Source organism: Botryllus schlosseri, chromosome 2 (assembly GCF_051294905.1).
Source record: "Botryllus schlosseri isolate E-star chromosome 2, Bs_hap1, whole genome shotgun sequence".
Lineage (NCBI taxonomy): Eukaryota > Metazoa > Chordata > Ascidiacea > Stolidobranchia > Styelidae > Botryllus > Botryllus schlosseri.
This window is the reverse complement of record NC_137237.1, coordinates 31,880,977-31,897,694: the sequence shown is the minus strand read 5'-3', so window position 1 is coordinate 31,897,694 and position 16,718 is coordinate 31,880,977. Positions and strand designations below refer to the sequence as shown.

Sequence of the window (16,718 nt, the reverse complement as noted above, 5' to 3'; positions counted from 1 at the left end):
GTCAACACAGTAGCGTACTATTGGTCGAAAATTTTTCAAAATCACCAGTTTTCTTTTCCGACACTTTTCGAAAGAATTTTCACATTTATGGCATAATTTTGTAGAAGAACTCCGTCTGTAGTTGATCACACACGATACAACAACTGCTGCAGAGACTTTGATATACGTCCATCCGCCGAAGCGGCCGCAGACAAAAGAGGAAGTGAAAGCACGATGCGATAATACAACAACTGACGTAAGGGGCAGTATAGAGCACGGCTGCTACAATTATACAAAGCTTGAAAAAAACTTTTTTCAAATCTTTTTAAACGGCATGTTTAAAAAGTGTTTCAAACCAAGTGTTTGAACGCACCATCTGTTTTGATGAAACCCTAATCAACAAAGTGATTAACGCATTACGATGCGTAAGCGTCTACCTAGGACCTACATGAATTCCCCATCAGATCAAAAGGCACAGCACAGTACCTGTAGCGCACAACGAAACCTCGACCATTAAGTATGGTGGTTATGCATATGTTAGGGTTGCCTTACGTCCTCTTTTAAGAGGATTTGTCCTCTTTTTTGACTTTTTTGAAAGTGTCCTCGGAGGACGCCCTTTCGTCCTCTTTTTTGAGATTTTGTCCTCTTTTTTGAAAATTTAGGTCACATTTAGAGCAAAATGCGAGTGATATGCCGTAAATTAGCACAGAAGTGACGCTCCGGCGGGTTTTCGGAGTGAAAAACGGTGATCCGAGGTCTGAGCGAAAAGTTGACCTTTTTTTTTAGTCAACCGATCACAAAGTGGGAAAAATTCACCGATTCTTGAGAATTCTTCTCCGGTTTTGCAAGTCTCAAATTTCTGAAAAAGTGTTCTCTTTTTAGATTTCCAAAATATGGTAAGCCTAGCATATGTATATAGCCTAATGTAGCTTATGTGTGGTGTTATATTTATCCGTTAGTTGTCTACCTTCTCTTCATTTCCGCTAGTAATAATTTCGTCCGTTTGTCTATCAGTTAGTTAATTATTCTGGTGTAGGGCGTTCTGATAGTAGCCTGTGTTTCCTGATTTACTTCTGCTTTAACATTCATATTCTTTTCAGCATAGTCTACACTTTTAGTGAAGAAAAGCCTAGAAAGCCATATATCTATTGGTGGATTTTCCTCGAAAGGTCACGACAGCCAATGTCTTGCAAGTTGAATTAGAGCTTGTGCTGCTGCATCGTCAGAAAAATGAGTGACGGGTCATAAGTATTCCACTCACTACCTGAAGAAATTATGGGACTATAGTTATGGAGATCGCGTCGGGAAACCGGGTAGAGCCAGTGCAAGTGAAGAAATCGTGCAGGAATTTCGCAACGGTTGTCTGCCCAAAACACACACACACAATGCACAATGAGATATACGAGACACACAATGCGATGTAATGAAAAGATAGGGGGATGCCGAACGACCAACCAATTACATGGGGTCTCCTGAACTGGCATCCACCACAACCATTGGAATTTATTTATTCAACTGACGTGCAATTGGAATAGTTGGAAATTTATTTTTGCTGCAGCTTCAATGCGGTGACGTTTGAAGAAAATAGTTGTGACCAAATATTTTTCCTCGATTTTAGGTGAAACTTAAGACCATATCACCAAAGAGCCAGATGCCAAAATGACGAGGCAACTCTAATAGATTACAGTAAGTAGCACAGCTGCTACATTCTTGTATGCACGCACCTGTATTTCCTATTTTAACATTTCGAATTGCGGGTCTACATCTCATTGATATCAACCAGTCGAGTAATAAATCCGTCACTGCAATATCTCTGCGTATAAATCTCGCGTTAGGGTAAATGCGCACCTATGCAGGGAACGAAAACCTCACTTTCCTTTGAACAAGGCAAAACTACACGACGACAGAACCCTTGTACAGCACCTGGGTATGCAGTATATTCATAGGATTCAGAGTCTTTGTGCCACAAAGTCAGGTCTACCTGATTTCCGTCCTACGTTATGGTGGAAAAATCCGAAACACACGGTTTTCGTTGCAGTATGTGATTACCATTGCAGTTGACGAATCTTGACAATCCACCAAACTTATGATACTGAAACACAGGCCCGGTACTATTTATTTCGCGTATATATACAAGAAGAATTCGTTTTGTCAATAATAATATCCATACAGTAATAACATCGCAGCGACCAAAATCAATATCAAGACTCGACACAATCTTGACTGAAGTAGAAAAGTGCTCATCAGCGTTTCACCGTGTTTCCGTACATATCGGTTGATCTTTCATATAATCATCAGCTCTTGGAAGGACAAATCCATCGCGGAAAGGCTGTAAGCACGCGTACGTATATGAGAGCAGAGGAAAAACATCCATCGATCAAAATATACAACAATGTGGTATATCTTCGTTGCTAGTTCCTAACGCGTCCGTGATATTGAACAATTGTATTCGATTTTAAAATAAGATAATTGATATGTAGCCTACTATCCTGAGGTGGTCGGTAGCGAAGTCGGCCTACTTCTACTTTTCCGAAGTACTGGTTTATTCAACTTTCACTCAAACTCAAGTGGTAGTGTTTTTAGATTGCTCCTAAATCTGCCTATTTAGTTTTCAGGTAACTGTAACACTACCTGCTTTTCACACTTGGATTTAGTGCAGTATAGAGAGTCGTTTTGGGATAGGATTACATCATTTTTAGGAACGAAATCGCCCTAATAGCGCCTGCTTCACGAAAACTGAATATACTTCGAAAATTCCAGTCATCTGGAGTGTCATCATTCATTTTCTTTGATTCCGAGGAGTCACATTACACAGGGTTATTATCATAGTCCTCCTTCAGGAGGATTTGTCCTCGTTTTTGAAGAAATGTCCTTCTTTCGCCCAAATATTACATATTATATATTGCTACCTTTATCTAATTGAATCGAAATTTTCGTATTTACTTCTCTTTCTACCAAAGCTCAATATTTTAAGACCTATGTTACTACCTTTATATCTTGCAAAATTGTCGTACGCTCATGAAGTATCATCGTCACACGAAGACGGTCATGGACTGATCACAGAACATACCTCTGGGACTGTGGTTAAAAGATCATTTTGAAGTTAGTTAGATATTATTATTAAAAGCAAAGCAAGTGACTGTGATTCGAAATATTTACAGTTCTGCGGTAGGCCCATATTTGCCAGTTTGAAACTTCATGTGGTTTGTATAATTGTATATATACCCCATCAACAAATACTTTACCGTTAATAATTCTCCATGGCTCATGCAAGTAGAATGAATAGTCACATTGTCCGTGAAGTCTTGCGCAAACTTTCTCTTCTCGTCCGTCCATTCAATCTGTCCGATGAGAATACACGCAACGTCAAATCTTTTCACTCTTTTTAGCCTAAATCGATTGTGTTCGTTTCAACGCAGGTCTTCGACTGGGTATATTGGAAATTATACCATGTATGGCTTTTGTTTAAGGTTTAGGAATCCTAATCATGAGGTAGGTACAGGGGAAAGTCACAAACTGTACGAAATCGCGTTGGCAAATATAAATATGGTTTATTATTATTCGACAGCTCAGCTGTTAGTGTGTTGATATTTATTAAAAAATATCGAATCAAAGATTTTATTGACTGAAAAGTGCACTACAATACGCTCGGCATTTTGATATATGCAAGTTAGTAGTAGCCTACGTGTCATCAATTTAACACCTATATATACAATCAGCCCCGTAGTCTATCATAACGCAGTTCAGGAGCTAGATATGGACCACGATTTTTCCGAATTTCCTGGTATTCGGAACTACGTCTCAACAAGCGGTTTTATAGCGAAATTTCGCTACCCATAGGGGGTAATACATCAGGATTTCACCTTATGTTACGGTCAAACGAAATTTATCCTGGTCGTAATTTCAAATTACTAGCTTGAACAGGATTATTCTCAATACTAAGGATCAGAGATCGCCCCCTCCCCACATCCGTTGAAGTCACGGCCGAAAAATGGTACATACATCATCCAATACCGTCCTCACAAATATGCCCATCGCATTCCGGGAATCTTGGCTCATTTCATTTGCAACTCTCAAGAAGTCGCTCGGTTCCAATGAAATGTTTAATCCTGCCGCAAGTTGAAGGAATACTTTTGGGTCATCTAGAAGTGAAAAGGGTCCTATAAAAATACAATCGTTGAGCGCGGAAGTATGACCGCAACAGCGCTTCCTCAAACCCTTCAAATATCAGTATGGGGTCCTCCCTTATAGGGCAATAAATAAAAATCTGGGGGTATCGATTACGCAATGTAATCGTCTATCTTAAATAGTATGCAAATTATTTGTGTCTTCGCTGCTTAGTTCAACTATTTTGTATATTCATTAATAAATTTTATTAATAATTGCAGACATTACTATCAATCTTTTATTCTCTTTCAGCGCACGTGATCGGATTTAGCGATGGAGGTGATGAAGGTGGTGTCTTCACTACTCAATCAATGTAGGAAGTCTTACTAAGTAATCGACGAAGTTGGAACGAATTGAAATGTTGGTTGAGTGAGATCAGCGACCAAACATAGGGATCGAAATCCTTTAGGAATATAAATAATTTATTTATATTCCTTCCAATGTATACAACTTGTCAGATCGGATTGTGTGACTGCAAGCTACCAGCACATTGAATAGCGCATATCGAGCTCTGTGCATTAACACAACTTTCCACACATATGAATCCAGCAACTTCCAACGGTTTGCAGTTACTCAAACTTTGATATTTGATCTCATAATTGATGTGATGGTGATGTGATGACTTTAAATTTCTTCAGCAATACCATGAAAAGATGATGATACCATTAACGTTTTGCGTTATCAATTTATCAGATCAATAGACAAATGTCAAAGTGGGATCAATCGGTTGAGATTCGCGAAAAATATGTACCATAGGACTCAGAAAAAGTGAATTCATTGCTTTTGTAGGTGTTGTGCTCAGTTCTTTGATACATAAGGCCAGTTGTCAATCTCATTTGAGAACTGCAATATTCCAATTGACAATATATTCTCACCTATGTTTGCTCTTGAACCACAATGACTCATCTCCAGCGGTGGGTAATGCATGATGAATGCTATACACATCTCACTAGTTGATGGTTGGCCTCCCTGAAACGTGTAATAACTAGGCTTATATTTAAAACAAAAACAATTCCAAACAAACCTGCTTTAAACGTGTTCCTTATTTAAAACATGTTTTTAATTATTTATTAAACCATGACGCCCGTCGCAGGGTATTGACAATTACAATTGAAATTATAGGGACAATATGGCTCATTTGACGAAAAAGGTTGCCGACACCTGTCTTGAACGTTACATCATGGCTATGCAACATATTTACGATCAGCGGTCATAATCATCAGAACATCAATTCCTTTCTAATGATCTATAACTATACGTGCTATCCAGGCCTAATTATTATAATAAAAATAATTTATATTTTGGCATTTTTTAAATTTGATTTTTGGCAATTTTGGCATTACCATGAATGCATATTTATAGACTCGAATTAGCTATGTAAACTCTGCAGTTTGGTCTGTCTTATGAAACGCACGTCCCCAAACATGCAGTATCCACACTTCGCCATCAAGCAGCAAGATCAAAATCCGACTTGAAAACGATGTAGGAAACCAGATTCACCCGATATACAACCGAGAGCTTCTGCAATATCACTTTTCAATAATCGATTCACCATACCTTCCGTTATTGCCAGCATTCACACAGATTACGCCAATGATAACAATTTAAAAGGGTTGTTGCTTAATCCAAAATTTAAGGGTCCGTCACAGATTCCGAAAATGCTGATTACTACCTGAGCCCTACTTCTGCTGGCAGAGATCATCTAATTCCGAAGCGCTCAATATCATCTACTTCCTAATCGCTAGATACCATTTATTTCCTAATCGCTGGATTGATCAATCCACGGATTGGCTGTTAATCCAAATTTAATCAAGACGTCTGCAGGACCGCATGAACCAACATGTCCCCAGATTTATCAGAACACGTGCGTCACGCGATGTGAAAAGCTCACCCTTAACTCATCCACTTAAGTTTGATGCTGATCGATCAAAGGCAATTAATTCTGCCATCGGCAAACATCTGTTGGATAATCCGATTTGTGCGAATAATTATCGAGACAACCGATTTCGAATCGTAGGTCGAGGCCGTTCACAATTCCATTTGTGTGCCTTGGAATCAACTTTTATCAAAATACACCAACCAAAACTCTGTCAACAAAAGGAGTTCGTGTATCACCTAAAAATAGTACATTGAACGCTCTCTCATTCGAAATTTCATGCTGGTGACGTCATATTTTGTGATACGATTGTTGATATACAATGTTCTTTCCAATTCTCTACTAGTTGCTGACGATTACCCCTGACGAGTGTCAGCCGAAAATATTCGGGTTCATTTCAATATGAATATACTATTTAATTGTATATTGAAGTTCTGTACCTCCAAGAAGCTCTTCAAATTTAATCACTAGACGTTTTGGCCTCATGCCTAAGATTTTCATTTACCTTACAGCTTACATGGACCCCTTAGAAGGTATAGTCTGTGGACATAGGCGCCGACTTTTATTTTTGCATGGGATGGCGGCAGGCGCGTAGGCAGGGGGTGTCGAAACTCCCTCCTGTTGAAACGCAAAACCCCGTCCTTTTGAAATGACCATTCTCACGCTAATATTCAGTTACGATTCCACCAGGCATATCTAGATAGATATCCCTGGATTCCACAAATCGTACCATCAGTGCTACGCGGGGCCGCGACCAATTAGCAAGATTCGTCTGTGCACGCATATCGCATCGCACAATGCAACGCAACGCGATCTCCCGCTGGGATGATTGCAAAATTAGATCATTGATTGCCGCACACTTGGCATTCGTCGTTGGACTGAGCAGTAACACAGCGCGACAATTCTGGAACACGAAAGACAGACAAGAATTATGATTACAAAAGCGCGCGGCCAATCAGTAATTATCCCTTACCGCCAACACAATTGGTTTTTACTTCGTATTGAGTACAGCAGCTCGCATCGCGACAATTTGTTGCTGATGAAAACATCGATTTTAACTACATTCCTTCATTTCCCGATTTACGTTCGCAAAGCATAATTGGATTAATATTACGTGCACTGGAATAAATTCCAACTAGCAGACACACACAATAAACACTGTTCAGCTTTGCGCTCCGAGAATATTTATCACAAAAATTATTCACAAAATATTTTAAACGCAGCTTGCGGCCCTCATCGATGCGAATATTGCACTTTTATTTGTAGAAGGTGGACGTATATTTGGTCGTCAAATCGCGATAGGATATGGTGATTCTCAGAGCGCGCGATGAAATCTACGTTTCCAACTATGAGGTCGAATTTGTACATCTAGTAAGGATCGTTAGTTTGCTGAAATCAGCATCAGTAAGCTGTACGAAATACATAGTAGTATCAATTTTATCGGACTGTACAATCGGCCGGCAAAGTTGCGCTGATAACGAAAATGTAGACATGCCGCAAACAAGGCCGTAACAGGCCCCCCAAAAAACGTTGGTCTTGGGCCCCCCATAGGGCGATGAAGCAAACTTCTGGGGGGGCCTCAGGCTGGACGCTGATTACTGATATTTATCATCTACATCGGCTGTACGTTTAGTCAGCTTTTCTTGCCTAATCGCGCGAAGCGCGAAAATTTCTATAATTCATGATTAAATCGGTCAACATGATCGGTAATTGCATATATATCGCTGTCAATTTTTATCCTCTCTCTGCTCACGTTATCAGATTTACCGGTAGAGCTGAGTGAGTGGTGTTTGAAAAGGTAGGACCTCTCAATAACAATTAAACATCTTCTGGGGTGTACGCGTTGGCAGGATTGAAACAGCACTACATCAGGCACCCAAAAACTTGTGTCTTGGGTGATAGACCTACCCCCCATCACGTTGTTCGCTTTTGCCACGAAATTATTTGCACTATTTAGTGAGCAAGCACCAAGCGCGAAAATTTTCGACAATTCATGATAAAATCGGTCAATGAGATCGGGAATTGCATATTTATTGCTATCAATTTCTTGTCCTCTCTGCTCTCTTAATCAGATTTACCAGCAGAGCTGAGTGAGGTGTCTTGGAGACTGTAGGGCCCGTAAATAATAATTAAACATCTTCGGGCGGGCGGACCCGTTGGTATGACTTCGTTACATGACGTTATTTCGTGACCTCCAGTCTGCTATATCAAAAAATGAAGAATCGCATAAACGTACTGAACTAAAATACGCACACGATTTCAAATTGGAATTTCTTCACTGACATATAATTTTTCCCTGCGGGATGGTATTTGTCTCGTCTCGTTCAGATTACCAAGAAAGGAACATTCTGCGCAGTCATTTAGGCGCCTATGGTCAATCATACCTATATGTATCTTGTATATACATAACCAGTGGCGGCTCGTGACAATATCGGGTGGTGGGGCAAGGGCTGCGAGCGACTTTTATCAATATGACGTCACAATGGCGTTTTCCTCTGTAAAAAATTAACTTTATGATGGTCACATGAATTTCCCAACAACAGTGATTTTAACGTAGGTGCCGCGAGAGGTTTGCCGGTGAGCCGTGACTTGAAGTGTGGTAACAAATGTTTTATTCATTTTTTTTTAAATCAAAGGATTATTTTACAAAATGTACGTGAACTAAGAATCGTCCCTGTGCCACGAATCAATTATCAGGTCATCCTTAGTAGCATGCGTTATGATTTCATGGTAGAGTTAGAGATTACGCAAATCGATAGGCCCTAATTTTTCTAAGCCCGTCCGAAAGTGTTTCGTACACGATCCTGGTGTGTTACGAACGACCACTGTGCTGGTGGTTACGACCAGGGGATAGGCAACCAAAGCGGAGGCACCCGGCGTACGATTGGATCAATGGACTGGACAACTTAGACCTCTAATTTTCGCTCAAACGGCAACTGCGTAAACTACGTACGGAGCAAAGATTCAATACGATTCATGTTCGCACTTGACTTGACCTGACTAATTCCAATGACTAGAACTCGAGAGATTGCGTAAGCCTAACTGGAAAGGTCAACGAGTTCGGACACATACGCAATTGTTATCTCATAGATTGGGCCTGTCATATTGAATCCAGAACATCAATTTGAATGGTCTTTGAAGAACTAAGGACAGCAGCCTCGGAACTTCGCTCTCGGAACAACATGGGACATTTTGGCCTTGAAACTGGAGACTGTGACACAACACATACGGCTTACTGTCTATAAGTCTGCTGCGAAATCGCCGTTGGAAAATATATTAATTAATAAATACATGAATGAAAGTCGTAAACTTAGTATACTGATACAAGTAATCATCGAGTAGCATACGCAATCTCATAACCCATTCCGGCATGGTACACTGTCAAAATCAATACAGACAGACGAACACCGAACTTTGAGTAAAATAGATCGAGGAATAGGCTGATCGAATGATCAGCTGTTAGCCGACATCGAAAATGAAATAGCTATCGCATTTGACAGGGGATTGTAAGCAAATGGTTTGAACGCCACAATTTCACAGTGAAATGGACATTGGCGAACATAAAATTATGTGAATATTTGAATGCAAACCGAGAATCTTAGCTGTTTCATGCGATCATCGAGGTATACCATACCATTGGAAATATCATCACCGATCTCGTTATGGAACGCAGACTAGATTAGCACAGACCGACGCCGGCTTTTGCGTGAGATCCGCAATGATGTATGTAGGCTAAGTATCAGATCAGCGCGCATCTCTACCATACTCGACCTCGAAAACGAAATAACTGCCTCAATCATTGAGTGTCAACTTTAAGACTTGGCACCGCGTTTGATACTAAAATCAAGACATACCATGCAAAAGCTCATGACAGATCTAGGTATGGAACATCGTTAAAATCAATAGAGACCAATAACGGCTTTTGCGTAAATCTGTTAGCGACAAATGAAGAGTCAGCTCTCACTCGACTTCGGAAACGAAATAACCACCAACATAGTTCAGTGACAAACTTAAAACTTGTTACAGCGGTCGATACTAACATTAAGACTTACCGTGCCAAATGACATGACCGATCTCGGTATGGAACATCGTCAAAATCAATGGAGACCAATACCGGCTTTTGAGTAAAATCTGTTTGCTGTACAATGTACATGATAGATCAGCACACACTGAACTTCGGAAACGAAATTACTACCCTTATCTTTAAGTAGCAAGCCTGAAACTTGGAGCAGTGTTAAATACTAGGGATGGTGTGAACGCGAGGTTCACGTTCGCGTTCTGTGTGTGAACCTCGGAAATTTAGAGGTTCGCGTTCACAACAGAACCTTGGTAGGTTCTACACTGTGAACCTTTTTCATATATTACAATTTTCACTTCATTACAACATCTTTGGGTCATATTTATTGCATTTCAACTGCGGGCCACTCCATGCATGGCGCTGGCAGCATTAAAAATCAACACTAAACGAGCATGCACCTTGACCATCTCAAATGTTTTACTTGCTTTGTTACAAAAGTTTGCTCGAAATATCCACGTTTCCGTTTGTGACTCTCTGTTGTGAGTTTGGCCCGCAATCAAAATCATCACGAGCAAAATACGTAGTCAGCGAATGATGCTTATTCAACCAATCAATGAAATTGATATCGTTTTCTGATGAAAAAAATCTAGCAGGCGTACGGGGTCAATCTTGACTTCGTATCTTTACTGCATCATCAAAACCAAATCCGTGCGATTGAAGTGTTGGCCACTGCTGTATATTGTATAACTTCTTAATGAGGTAATATTTGTAGCAAGTATAGAAACCTATTTTACACTCAGCTCAATATCAATGTAGCGATGCTCAAGACGCCGAATACATTGTCCGGTCTGGTCTCGACCGTTAAGGCGTAAGTTTATGTTCCCTGGTAAGTCCTCGTCGAAATTGTTGGCAAAGCGACGGAAAATATTGATTTTATGGGAGTATTATATCCTTTAATTGCCTCAGTTGATACATTTAGGGCGAAGATAATAAAGTTGGATTAGCAATAAAGTCGATTAGCGCGTTCGTCAGGATTTATCAACCCAAGATTAAGGAAACCGATTGCTCGCGGCGCATAAAGTTAGTGTTAATCTCATGATTTAACAAACTGGAACAACTATAGATTTCTAGTTATGTATAGAAACTGCGTACCATTCCTACGTCTAATTATTCCCGATAATTACCGTGCCGATTGTCTCCTAGGTTATGGCTTCACTAAACAACAATCACCGAATTATGTAGGACTACCCGCCATTGCAAAGCGATATCCGTTTCTTAGCTGTACCGTACGAATTGGACACGACTTTCATTTCGCGATGATGATAATTCTACCTATTACAGTGGCAGTATCGTCGTCGGCAGGCTGCTGTTTCATTATGGAGATTGTGGGATCTCTAGTTTTATTCACCAACTGGCAGCCAATATATAACGCATTTTCGCATTATGATGCAACAGATAACGCCACTTGATTGAAAACTCGGGACACCGCGACTAACCATCACCTTCATGCGTCGCGATTAGCAGTATTTAATCACACGATTAGCATTCTCCCGGATCAGCACACTTAATTATCTCCGCCCTCAGCGACGTTTAAAACACCAATATGTACTTCGGCATTGTGGCATTATGTGGCCCGAGTCGTCACTAGGTATCGTGTACATTAGTAGGCTATCACTTCATTGAAAGATAGGGTTGGAATTAGCAATATGACGTCACGTGACGTCATGAGGTTCACGTTCGTGTTCACACAGAACCTTTCAAAAAGGTTCGCGTTCACACGAACCTGAACCTTTCAGAGGTTCACACCATCCCTATTAAATACTACCTACACAACATATCATACCAAGTTTCAAGAATTATCATGGTGCGAAACACCGTCAAAATCGACCTATACCAGCAAAGGTCGACTCAACGCATATTACGGTAACCGAGTTCAGATATAGATACGATTGTTACATCACACCTTAGGGGCGACGAGGCATATTTGCCCCGGTTGCTCGGCCATTTTACGAATAGGAGAGAGTAAATCACCGTTTCTTTATTGTGCGCGGCTTTGAGAGAATAGATAGTGAAAGCTTGTTATGAGCGCTACCGGGGCAAGCCCCGGCTAGGCATTCACAAAGCGAAAACACAGAAGAGAATTCGATTTTCGCAGAGACTTCGCTATGTATGAGCATTTGCAAGCGAAAGCACAAGAAGAACGCGGGTTTCGCTGTGATCTCGGTATATATTGAGCGCTGTGCGTCTATAAATGGTTAAATTGTTATTGAACAGAATTTTAGGTGGGGCAATGCCCCAGTTGCCCTATAGGACGAGCCGCCACTGTACATAACGAAGTTTTTGGTCAGCGTAAGGGCAGTCCTTTTCGGTCAAGGTTTTCTCGCTGCCGATCGTTCTGGCACAGCTTCTTGGAGTCGCATGTTACATGGCCTAAAACTTTATATGTCTTCGTGCGTCGTGGCGCGGTAATGGCCAACGCCGATATACCCACTTCTATAAAGCTGCGTATTTTATCTTGGTGGAAGAGTACCCAATAATTAAGGTACTTGGAAACTTGAAATTGCGCCCAGCGCGAAAATGTTTTGAAAAAGTTGCATAAAATTCAAACCGATATGTATTTTGTGTATATAACGGAGTTTTTTTTTTGGCCAAGGTTTTCTCGCTGCCGATCGTTCTGGCACACTTCTTGTAGTCGCATGTTACACGGTCTAAAACTTTATGTCTTGGTAGAAATGTCCAACGACGATATGCCCATTTCTATAAATCTTGCGTATTTTTTTTGGGGGGGGGGGGGGAAGAGTACCTAATAATCAAGATATTGGGCAACTAGAAATCGCGCAGTGCGCTAAAAATTTTTGAAAAAGCTGCATAAATTTAAAAAAGTACTATATAATTTATGCTAATTCACGAAATAACTTTGGGCCCCCTTCGAGCTCGCCCCCCCCAAGTGAGGGGTTTGGTGTGCGGCAGTTAGGGTCCTGGCCGTAAACCTCCAGTAATTACAATTACAGGGTGCGCTAATTATACGCAATTATCCAGATTCGGCAATGGCAACGAGCACAATTCGTTCAGACGCGGGAATAAGTTTTATTCAAAAAAAACACAAACAATATTACACTCAGAGATTACTGTTACGGTTTGGCGAAAGTGTTTCTGCGGACGGTAGCAGGCCTGCATGCGGACGCGCCAAATCAAACCATCGACGATAGTGCTCATGAGATATCGATGAGACGATGACCCATTTCGCATACAAATGATTCTCGCCAATTTGCGGTACGCAGCATCGACAATACGAATTAGTGAATTGGCATTTCAAAAGGACGGGATTTCTAGCTATAAATGAAAAACTCCCTGGCTATTACGCACCTGTTTTGCTTATGCCGACAACGCGCTGCTTAATATCAGCCCGGGGCTCACGGCCTACGTAGCCCCCATCAGCCAGTCGAATTTGATCGTAAAATGGTGCGCTTTTAATTATCCTCGTGTTATTGCAGTAAGAGCGATATAGGCGCATGCCGCGACATTATCAATAGAAATACATATCCCAAAGGTTTTAAATTCGATTCGTGATATGGTTGCGCTCGATAGAATCCGTCCAGCAATGAAGTTTATTGGAACAAAGAAGGTTCCCGTTCAAACTAATCGAATAAAGTAAGAATTTGCGCCACCGAGAATCTCGTGTTGCCTCAATTTTTGACAACGTAAATCAACGCCGTGCACTGCACAACGCGCAGTATTAGGGCGGAGATAATAAAGTTGGATTAGCAATAAAGTCGATTAGCGAGTTCGTCAGGATTTATCAGCCCAGGATTAAGGAAACCGGTTGATCGCAGCGCATAAAGTTAGTGTTAATCTCATGATTTAATAAACCGGAACAAACTATAGATAACTAGATTACTAGTTATCCATAGAAACTGCGCACACTCCGTACCATTCATACGCCGAAATATTTCCGATAATGACCGTACCGATTGCCTCCTAGGTAATGGCTTCGCTAAACAATCAGCGAATTATGTACCCACCATTGCAGAGCGATATCAATATTTTATAATCCGTTTCTTAGCTGTACCGTACGAATTGGACACGACTTTCATTTCACGATAATGATAATTCTATCAATTACAGTGGTAGTATCGTCATCAGCAGGCTGCTGTTTCATTATAGAGATTGTGGGATCCATTCGTTCCATTCAACAAATTGACAACTGACAGCTTATAACGCGTTTTCGCATTATGATGCAACAGATAACGCCACTTGATTGAAAACTCGGGACACCTCGACTAAACATCGCGCGTAACTTTCTATAACTCTAAGCGCCGCGATTAACAGTATTTAATCGCACGATTATCATTATTCCAGATTAGCTAACTTTATTATCTCCACCTAAAATAGGTCCAGATTAGCAGTTTTTAATCAGATGATTGGCATTCTGGCGGATCAGCTAACTATATTATCTCTGCCCTAACAGATCAAACACTGACAAGTGACTCCGAGGGAATACGACTGGATAAAGCAGACAAGAGTTAGTAGCCTACAGATGATAGCAAACGAGAAAGCGCGCATCTAATCAGGAATTCCTCAACTTGCGTACAGCACAATGGGGTCCCAAGCCTGACATCGCGACAATTGTTTGCTCATTATAACGACGTTTGACCTGCAATGTTGCATTTCCCGATAAAAATTGGCAAAGCCTTGTTAGAGTAATGAATATGCGCACTTTGCGCAGGAATGACTTTCAATTCGCAGGCATACACTACACTACACAAACACACTGTCCTATTTCGCGCCCCAAGCCTCCAATTAAAGAGACTAGACCAGGGGCGGGCAACTTCTCCAGTCGGCGGGCCGGATATAGGAAAATTGAGTACTTGGCGGGCCGAGTTGCTGAATCGATACATTATTCGCCCATTTATCCACATATACAAGGAATAAATCGTATTTAATGAATGTATTTTACCGACAGCAATGTCACTTCAAAGCCAGATCTCGCCGATAATGACGAAGACAATGTGGATTTCAGAATAGCATTGTCATACAGGCGCCGCTACGTCTGCTTCTCTCTGACCAACCAACACACGGTGCAATGCTCAATTAAGATTTCAAGGCGTTCGATGAGCTCGGTAACCCAAATTTACCAAGATATCAACTCATTAGGGTTAAGTAGGTTACGAAATAGTGTCGTTGTTCAACTGCGTGGTCTGATTAATCTCGATGTTGAATTCATGCGGCCCACGTCCTCTACGAAATTTGAAAAGTGGCCCGCGACTAGGGCTGGGCATAATGATTCGAGTACTCGATTCTGAATCGAGTATTAATTTTAATGATTCGAGTCGAGTAGTAAAATACGATATTTTCGAGTACTGAAATTATACGCTCCTCGCCGCTGAAAGTTAATTTATCAACAAGAATTATAGTTTCGATACTAATTTTCAGAGAGGAAGCCTTGAAACCTTGACTGGTCGTACCGTAGCATACAATAAGCTACAAGCGGTACTGGGAATAACGCATTTCTGAAGTCATGATCATTTCACAACATTGCCACCCAGTGAAATGAAATCAGTGTGGTCCAAAAAATACCTAGCTATCTTTAATATGATGGACAACGGACTTTATATTCTTCGTGGTGGCATAAAAAGTACATATTTGTACTCTGAAATACCGTATTCGGTTTTGACGTCATAATAAGTGATACTCGATTACTCGACTCGACTCGAAGCAGAATACGTGATTCAGAATCGAATCACCCGAGTACTCGATTTTGCCCAGCCCTACCCGCGACCCGTTTTGAGTTGGCGACCCCTGGCATAAGCGGTGCCTTACAAAGGCCTAGAAGTGTGCCGTGCTACAAGTCGGCGGTTACGGAATCAAAAATAAGATATATCGGCCTTGTGTAAATGACCATTGTAGTCGACAAACACCATGATTACCACAAACGACATTATGGTTGAGTACATCGTAAATGCCGATAATGCAAGTCTTCTCGTTTCGACGAACTTACGCGTAAGCTCCACTCTCGCACGCCGCGCATACACGTATTTAATAATATACAGTCACTAAAATTTGACGTAGTAAGCAAGTAGTGGGGAATCTCAGCAGACGGGCCGCGGGCCACATTATTTGTAAGACGAAAAGTGTCCGCGGGCCGGAACCGGCCCGCGGGCCGTATGTTGCCCGCCCCTGGACTAGACTTTCGCGGAACCAACTCAAGAATTGTTTTCTAAACGACTATGGGCGCAAATACAATTTAATTAGGAGAAGGAGAGTGTGAATCCGCTCGTCTGGTCGAGAGAGAAGATGGTGTTTCTTAGCGCAAGCGTTTTGAAATCGATGTCGTAAACGAGGTTGCTTCGATTGTCTGATTACTAATCACGGATTACAATTTATTGGGGGTTTTTAAAAACTAGTTCGTCGTAGCCAACGAAGCTGCGTATTCAATTATTCGCGTGCGTATCGGTTAATGGTAAATAGTTGGCATTTGCGCGTTATCACGGACTCGCTAATTGACAGCGTTGACGATTTGAAATCGCAGACGGCGGGCCGTTAATCTTATTTTATCGAGGAACAGCCAAAAACAACTTGACACAGGTTACAATTGAAACTACTGGGGAGAAAGGGTTGATTGGTTTTCTCATAAAGGATTCCGAAAAGCCATAGGCTTCTCATATCACTGTAGTTTGC

The 16,718-nt window shown here is 41.2% G+C and overlaps 1 protein-coding gene across 2 annotated transcripts in view; it reads right to left on the bottom strand.

The window, feature by feature from the left end:
* Positions 1–2,079: 2,079 nt before the first annotated feature.
* LOC145458074 (DBH-like monooxygenase protein 1 homolog) overlaps positions 2,080–16,718 on the bottom strand; it is a 62,933-nt gene continuing 48,294 nt past the window's right edge. The window contains exons 17-20 of one of the 2 annotated variants that reach the window (XM_080336386.1): positions 5,022–5,115; positions 3,982–4,121; positions 3,225–3,320; positions 2,080–2,308 (exon numbers count right to left, since the gene is read on the bottom strand). In XM_080336386.1, coding sequence (XP_080192512.1) covers positions 2,231–2,308; positions 3,225–3,320; positions 3,982–4,121; positions 5,022–5,115 — 408 coding nt within the window. In that variant the 3' untranslated portion in view covers positions 2,080–2,230. The remainder of the gene's footprint in view (positions 2,309–3,224; positions 3,321–3,981; positions 4,122–5,021; positions 5,116–16,718) is intronic. The other variant, XR_013921065.1, reaches the window with a different exon arrangement.